We start from the raw sequence: 9,198 nt of genomic DNA, 5'->3' as shown, positions 1-9,198 counted from the left end.
TGATGATAGTTGTTCAAATAACTTTACGAATTAACGTAGGTAAGTTAGGGATTGAGATGAGTTGAACAATCGTAGGTAGGCTAGGGCTTAACATTATCTAAGAAGTTTCTAAAAAAAAAAATTTTTTTTAAATTTAATTATACCAATATAATTAATAACGTTAAATGTGTAAAATACAATACCTGAACTATTTAAAATTTCTAAAACTTAGAAATACAAATTTGTAGGTAGGTGAGATGAGTTAATCATTATATGTAAGCTAGGGCCCTGAAAGTAATTAAATTGTAGGTAGGTAACCGACTACTATTCTTAAGACTTCTTACTATTTTTTGTTATGTATTTGTATTTGCTTCACACCACCACACCAACAAAACGTACTAAATTTATTTTTCGTCGTCGCCTTAAATTTTACTTTTTTAGACAATTTTTTTAATAATGTCTATTTATTTGACTAGTTTCTAGGTTTTTTTTTTTTTTTTAATTTGGTTATATAATTTTTGATTTCTTGATTTACTTTTTATATATGCATGTATAAATAATTTCTGTTTGGTATGTTGATTTAGCCATTATGATATGTTGTGAACTGTTCTTACTAAATGTTATTTTTACGTGGATTATCATCCTTCTAGAACTTCTAAGGAGTGCATGCGATAACACAAACAAAAAGCTTTTGATACTGTTGATCATACTATTCTCTTGAGGCTACTTGATGATTCTTTTAATATCACTGATTTTTGTCTATCTTAGTTTTTTTCCTATCTCTGTAATCGTTTTTCTTCTGTTGTTCTCAATAATTCTACTTCTAACTCTTCTACTTTTGGGGTACCTCAGGGTTCTCTCCTTGGCCCTCTTCTATTTATACTCTATACTTCTGAACTACCTCGTATTATTATTAATAATTTTTCTTTCACTAGTCAACCATACGCTGATTCTTATATTTACATGGTTTCTCCATCTAATCTAATTTAATCTAATCTAATTTCTCCATAAATTGTATTCTTCATAATCTATCTCTATGTCTTTCTTCAATTATCGCTTGGTCAGACTCTATGTGTCTTAAACTTAATCCTTCTAAATTTGAATTAATTTGAATAAAACTTTTGATGTTTCTCATAAGTTTCGTAGTCTAGGCTTTATCTTTGATTCTAGTATGTCTTTTTCTTTTCAGATTAATAGTGTTGCTAGAAGTTCTTGAGCCTTTTCTTGATGATCCTACTCTTCTCCTCCTTGTTACTTCTTTAGTCTTATATAGGATTGATTATTGTAACTCGCTCTACTATGGTCTTCCTGATTCTACAGTCTATCCTTCAAGTAAAGCTTTTAACTCTGCTGCTCGACTAGCTGCTCGTGCCCCTTTCTTTTCTCATATATCTCCATATCTTGTTCTCTTGCACTGGCTATCTATAAAATATAGAATAATTTTAAAAATTTGCACATTTAGGTATAAGTCTCTAAATTATTTCTTAAGTACTTATCAGATATATCGAGCTTAAACGCCCCGGTTTCTCTTAACTCGTGTTAAACACTCTTTTGCCAAATCTGCTTTTGCTTTTTCTGGCCCTTTTCTCTGGAACTCTCTACCTCCTTCTCTGACTACTTCTCCATCACTCACGAAGTTCAGAGCGGATCTCAAGACCCATCTGTTTGCAAAATTCATTGAGGAGCGCTGTTGAACATCGCGGGAATAACGCTTTATAAACTAATTGATTGACCATCATTTTCACCATCATCATAACCGTCGTCATCTTCATCAAATTTCACGTACTATAAACACACACATTACAGCAAATCACATCATGCGTATTTCGGAATTTGAGAAAATTAACTCACTTTAAATAGATTTTTTCGTTTCGATTTTAAAAATAATAAAAATAATTATCTGCAACCAAAATATATATATAATTCATACAATACTGTATATATATATAATTTATACAATACTGTATATGTGGATATATATTTATATATATATACATATATATATACCAAATGGATCATCATTCATCATCATCTTGTCAATTAAATTTAGCATTATTGTTATGAATCTAATATAACCATACAAACATTTAAAAAAATAACAAGAGATGAACATAGAAATATTGTAAAAGGCACTTGGTCACACTGGTCACACACACACACACACACACACACACACACACACACACACACACACACACACACACACACACACACACACACACACACACAAACGTGTAGACAAAAACATAGCTGATTCACAAATAAAAGATATATTGATATCCACAAACACAGTAACACTAAATACAATACATACATAAAAACAAACAAACAGACAGATATACATACATACAGACAGACATACAAACAGAGAGACAGGCACATACACATACAACCAGACGTACATATATACAAAAAAATTATATATACAAACGAAAAGATACACATAAGGCAACAGAAATAATCGCTCTTTCTCGCTCTCTTCACTCTTTTTATTTCATCTTTCTTCATTTTGTTTCTGTCTCTCTCTCTCCCCCATCTGTCTTTCATTTCTCTCTCTCTCCCTCTCTCTCTTTTTCTTTTACTTTCTTCCTCTCCATCTATCTTTCATTCTCTCTCTCTCTCTCTCTCTCTCTCTCTCTCTCTCTCTCTCTCTCTCTCTTTAAACTTCTGCAGGAAAAAATTATTTTTCATCTCTTGAAATCTTCAAAATTATTTAAAAAGAAGAGACCAGATATAAATATTACCATCATCACTATTGCTATTATTATTATTATTACATTTATTATTACAATTATTTTCATTATTATAATTATAATTATTATAATTATAATAATTATTATTATTATTACAAGACCCCTTCATTATCGAAGAACCGTCTGAACGTAAAGTCAATGAAATCGTGCGTGCTGAAATCCTCATCAGTCCTCCTACTATTATTATTATTATTATTATATAAATTATTATTATTCTTATTAATGTTATTACTATTATTATTAATGTTATTATTACTATTATTATTGTTAATGTTATTATTATTATTGTTATTATTATTATTGAATCGACTGTTTTGATGTTGAGGCTGAGGCGAGCTTGAGGACAGCCTCACGAATACATTATTATTATTATTAACATTATTATTATTATTAGTGTTATTGTTATTTTTATAAAAATTGTTGAACCTATTATTATTGCAGCAGCTACTATCACAGCCGCCAATGCAGCCACAAACGGCGCCCATAGCACCCCCACCGCCATTTTTGTTAGCCCGACCCCCAGCCCCACCCGGCGGACCGCCCCTAATTTCCCCGCCAAAGCCCCCGATAGCTCCGCTGCACGCCTCCAAATCGACGAGAGGCTTCGCTACATCGAAGTTCGATATATCAAGTGGGCCGGATAATCTCGGTATGTAGGGAGGGTCTATGGAGTGGATGGCTGAAAAGTCGATTCCGGAGAAAAAGGGATGTGCCTTAATATCGTCCGCCCCGCCGGGTCCCGATCCCAGACGAGTTTCCGCCTCGCGACAGAGTTTTGAGATGAGGTCGATGGTGCTTTTGGAGACTGGGTTGTGAGGGAGAGGTGGGTAGTGGAGGGTGTGTCGCCAGTTCACCACCTAGACGGATGAATGGATGAATGAATGAATGAATGAGTCAGTTGGTTTTTAAACGAATTGCTCTATCAATCATTCAGTTAAGTAGGTAAATAAATGACGAGTCAAACAAAAGAACTAATCGACTGAATGAATGAATCGATCGATGAACGAATGAATGAATGAATCATTCATTCATTCATTCATTCAACAAACTTTAATTTGGGTTTCCGAAGCATCTTCAGCCCTGAACGGCGGTTGACCGAACCTCATTTCGTACAAAATCACCCCAACGCTCCACCAATCACAACACGATGTGTATCCTGATGACGATGATGGTGGTGGAGGTGACGATGATGATGATGATGATTGTGATGATGATGGTGACGATGGTGCTGGTGACGATGATGACGATGATGATTCAACCAGCCAATCACAACCGACCATTCATATCATCTTCAGGCCAACAACGATAAAAAAGTCAATAACTATTTATAGTCAACCAATCACGGACTGCCTATCTAATTTTCACCCAATCAGAATCCATGAAACGATAAAACTATCGACCAATAGGAAGCTACCTTCTTGCAAAAGGACTTCCGGCGCGATGTAGTTGGGCGTTCCGACGAGAGATTTCGCAACTTTTCGTTGCAATTTGTTGTTGTTGTTGTTGAGATGTTGTTGTTGTTGTTTGCGTCTAGATTTTGGACTCGTAACACGTGGGGCTTTGGCGTCTGGTTTGGTTGGTGATTGATTGATTGGTTGGTTGATTGATTGAATAAATGATTGGTTGATTGATTGATTAATTGAATGAATAATTGATTGGATGGTATTTAATGGTATTCAATTTACAAACAATGGTATTTAATTATTGATGAAGCTCATTTTTGAAAAAACGCTGACGAATAAAACTATCTTAACAATTGAACATAAACAATCAACCAACCGTCCAACCAACCAACCAACCAACCAACCAACCAACCAACCAACCAACCAACCAACCAACCAACCAACCAACCATCCATCCAACCGACCAACCAACCAACCATCATTGTAATAGTTGGAATCGTGCGTCCAATGGAAACCAGTGCATAGGCCGAAGTCGGTCAACTTGATATGTCCGTGCCTGTCTATCAGGATGTTGTCCGGTTTGATATCTCGGTGGATGAATCCTTCAGGGATGAATGGATGGATGGATGGATAGATAAAATGGATGAATGGAATAAATGAATGAATGAATGAATTAATTAATTAATTCGTTTATTATAAGTGGGTGGATTGATGAATTCTGGATACATGCATTGAAGGAATAAATAAATGTTTGAATAAATTAATAAACGAATTCGTTACCGAACGTAAGAACGTAAGAATGCATAGATGAATGGATAGATAAATAGCTAGCTCGACAAATGGATAAATAATATAGTGAATTAACTGATGAATGGATAAATAATATAGTGAATTAACTGATGAATGGAAAAACCATATAGTGAATTGACTGATGAATGGAAAAACCATATAGTGAATTGACTGATGAATGGAAAAACCATATAGTGAATTGACTGATGAATGGACGGATTAATTAATGAATAACTGACCAAATGAACGAATGACTAAACAAACGAACGAATGAATGAATGAATGAACGAACGATTGAATGAAGGAAAAAAAGAACCCTCCCCCACCTAATTTATGTACACTGGCAATAGCAAGAACCAATTCAGCAATGTAAAAGAGAGCCAGCTGGTGCTCAAATATACCCTTCTTGATCAGCAGACCCATCAAATCGCCGCCTAAATTAGTTCGATGTTTGTCATTTGATTCGTAGTTTGGGGTGGTTTCTGATATTAAAGCTGATATTAATAGTAATTAAAGACTCAGCCAATCAGCAAACAGGCAAGCCAGCCAGCCAAACGACCGAACAATCAACCCATACAATAGCCACCAATCAATCAACCGGCCAAACCATCAATTGAATAACCAGACAATCAGCCAGCCAAACAATCAGCCAGCCAGACAATCAGCCAGCCAGACAATCAGCCAGCCAGACAATCAGCCAGCCAGACAATCAGCCAGCCAGACAATCAACCAGCTAGACAGCCAGACAATCAACCAACCAGGGATATAATCCATAACGAGGTATAAATGATCGGCATCTTGAAATGAGTAGTACAGATTGACAACCCACCTGTTGTCCGCCTCGGCCAGCACATCTCTTTCCGCCTAATCGGGGATGGTCCGTTCAAATTAGGAACAGAAATCAATGATTTATTGTGGAACTAACTCTCTCTCTCTCCTCATTAACTCTCTCTCTTTTCAGTTTCCTCCTTCTCATTATTTTTATTTTCCTTCATTTTACTCACTCCTACTTTCTCACTTATTTCCTCCTTCATTCTCTAACTCTTTCATTTTAACGTATTCTCTTCTTCATAATCTCTCTCTCTCTCTCTTTCTCTCTCTCTCTCTTTCTTCTTTCTCCCTCAAACGAACGAACAAACGAACGAACGAACAAACGAACGAACGTACGAACACATGAACGATCGTACCGACGAACAAGCGAACCTTGACATGAGCAATCTGTTTCTTACTCCAGACCTCCTTCTTCCTCATGCACTTCATGGCATACAGGATGCCCGAATCCATCTTCCTGACGAGGTAGACGCAGCCAAAAGCCCCCCCGCCCAGCATGGCCAGCTTCTGAAAGGCACTGATGTCCATCTTAGTCCTTCTGAACCTCAGATGCTGGCTCTCCTTCTGGCGAAGCAGCTGTCGAACCTGGTCCCTATTGGCTTCCGACAGGTTGATCTCCTGCATCTCTCGCTCCAACTGTAGCAGGCGTTTCTGTCGTTCTTCGTAGTATTTCAAGACCTGCGTAGGTGTGTGCGTGGTAGTGTGTGTGTGTGTGGTAGTGTGTGTGTGTGTGGTAGTGTGTGTGTGAATGGTAGTGTGTGTTTTTATGTGTGTTTATGTGTGTGAATGGTAGTGTGTGTGTGTGTGTGTGTGTGTGTGTGTGTGTATGTGTGTGTGTGGTAATGTGTGTGTGTTTTGTGTTTGTGTGCGGGAATGTGTGTTTATGTGTGGTAGTGTGTGTGTGTGTGTGCGTGCGAAAGTGTGTGTGTGTGTGTTTGTGATGTTATAATTTAATAGTGTGTGAGCCTCAACAACATCAACAACAACTCTAACATCAACAGTAACAACAACAACAACAACAACACCAACAACATCAACAAACTTTTTCAACATGTTGCTCCATGAAGAACTTATAACTCTTGGCAGGATAATACCTTATTCTATAGTTGTTGTTGTTGTTGTTGCATTTCTTGTCGTTGTTGTTTGAATTGTTGTCAACGTTTGAATTACTGTTGTCGTTGTTCATGTCATCGACAACAACATCATCATATTCGTCGTCGTCGTCGTCGTCTTCGTCATTTATGTTGTTGTTGTTGTGGTTGTTTATTTTGTTGAACAATCTTCTCCGTGGGAGAGGTGAGGTTATTTTAAATATTTTAGTTTCACTGTTAACGTTGTCGTTGACATCATCCTGGCCGTCGATGTCATTAAGGTATATGTTGTGTTGCTGCAGTTGTTGTTGTTGTTGTGGTTGTAGTTGTTGTCGGTACTGAATTTGATTGATGTCGTTGTTCTGGTTACTATCAACATCACCATCCCCAACATCATCATCGTTGTTGTTGTAATCATCATCATCATGGACAACGTTGTTGACGTCATTGTTATTGATGTTACGATAAATGTTATCAAAGATAAAATTTGTGCTGTCGTCAGCGTTAACATTGTCGCCATCGTCGTCGTCGTCGTCTTCATCGTCAATTATAATACCGTTGTTGATGTTGTTGTTGATGATGTTGTTGTTGTTGATGTTGTTAGAAAAAAACTGTTGACTCGTTCTGTTGAGATGTTGCTGTTGTTGTTGATGTTGTTGCTGGTAAGATGTTGGGAAGTTGAAATTGTTCTGTAGGAAAACAGTAGGCTGTTGAATGACATTCTGCTGGAGTTGTTGAATATTCCGATTCTGTTGTTGCTGTCGTTGCTGTAGTGAAATTTGTTGTTGTTGTTGCTGTTGAGAATGTTGCTGTTGTTGAAGATGTTGTAGTTTTCGTTGTCGTACTTTTTTCTGCAATGAAAGACTATGCTGAAACGACTCTAACAAAAGATTCTGCTGTTGTAGTTCTTGGTGCAGTCGTTGCTGATGATGTTGTTGCTGTAGATGATGTTGTATAAGCTGTTGTTGTTGCATCTTTAAACGTCTGTCCAAAAGTGGATTTCGATTTTTATCCAAATTTTGCTGCACAAACTGCTGAAAGTGCCTCAAATCTAGCGTCTCTTCCTCACTATCATCATTAATCGCTGAATTCTTTTCGTCTAATTTGGGGACATTATCTGAACATTTGCAACCAACATTTCCTTTGTTAGTAGTTGTCGTTGGGTCGCAACTAAAAGTCGTGGCAATCTGAGGAACTGGCCGACTGACAGGTCGACTACAAGCAGTGTGTGTTTTTATGGGGCCCTGTTTCCTTGTGATGGCCAGGACAGGAACTAAATTAGCACGACAATCTTTCTTCTGATTAGTGTTCGGATTGTTGAAGTTGTTAAAAGGATGTTGTTGTTGTTGGTAATGGCTGGGTTCTTTCATGTTGATTTGATTGTCTTTGTTCAACTTCAAATGGTGATCAAGCTGATCTACTAACAACACTAATTGACCATCTCCTCCTGGGGTTAGATTATTACTACGTTTGCCGAAGGGACATTTTGACGTAGCAGTCCTAATTTGATTATTATTTAGGGGATGGCGATCAGCGGTTTCATCAAAAAAATTTAAATTTTTGTCAGTGGTGGAATCTTCACCATCGTCTGAGATGTCTCCGACTGAAAATTTAATTAAATATATCTTAAACAAATTATTTTAAATAAATTTATTTTTTGATCATTTCGGTATTTCAGTGAAAAATGGAAACTTAGGAAGAAAAAAGAAATTAAATAGAATTTTATTATGTTTATTTTTAAAAGTATTTAAAAATGAAATTTTTGGGATTTTAGCTGGGCTGATGAAAAATGTTAAATTAGTTTTAGCGACACCTACTAACAAAAATAAAACAATCATTTTTTTTATCTTTAATTAATATAACCGTAAAAAACTAATTAAACGGTAATTATCTAATAAAAACAATTAAATACTGATGATTATTAATTAAATTTATCAAAAAAATACTTTTAAACGTTTCTCTGAGGAATTTTATGAAATTTTCAGCTTTGCTTTCAAGGGTTTGAAATTCTTCCATATTCATGAAATCCTAAAAATAAAAAAAATTGTTTATATATATAATGGTATTAATAGTAGTAGTAGTAGTAGTAGTAGTAGTAGTAGTAGTAGTAGTAGTAGTAGTAGTAGTAGTAGTAGTAGTAGTAGTAGTAGTAGTAGTAGTAGTAGTAGTAGTAGTAGTAGTAGTAGTAGTAGTAGTAGTAGTAGTAGTAGTAGTAGTAGTAGTAGTAGTAGTAGTAGTAGTAGTAGTAGTAGTAGTAGTAGTAGTAGTAGTAGTAGTAGTAGTAGTAGTAGTAGTAGTAGTAGTAGTAGTAGTAGTAGTAGTAGTAGTAGTAGTAGTAGTAGTAGTAGTAGT

General features: G+C 36.0%; 1 protein-coding gene across 1 annotated transcript; it reads right to left on the bottom strand.

Moving 5' to 3' along the window:
* Window positions 1-3,343: 3,343 nt before the first annotated feature.
* Window positions 3,344-6,487, bottom strand: HELRODRAFT_141083 (hypothetical protein; the record flags this gene model as incomplete). Its single annotated transcript, XM_009012339.1, has 7 exons — window positions 3,344-3,589; window positions 3,782-3,888; window positions 4,147-4,299; window positions 4,612-4,737; window positions 5,251-5,358; window positions 5,683-5,788; window positions 6,128-6,487. Coding segments are annotated over 7 exons (1,206 nt in total), but the record flags the coding sequence as incomplete, so codon positions are not given.
* Between the last annotated feature and the right edge of the window lie 2,711 nt (window positions 6,488-9,198).

Source organism: Helobdella robusta (assembly GCF_000326865.2).
Source record: "Helobdella robusta unplaced genomic scaffold HELROscaffold_104, whole genome shotgun sequence".
Classification (NCBI taxonomy): Eukaryota; Metazoa; Annelida; class Clitellata; order Rhynchobdellida; family Glossiphoniidae; genus Helobdella; species Helobdella robusta.
Note: the sequence above shows the minus strand (reverse complement) of the source record. Positions and strands in the feature narration are given on the sequence as shown.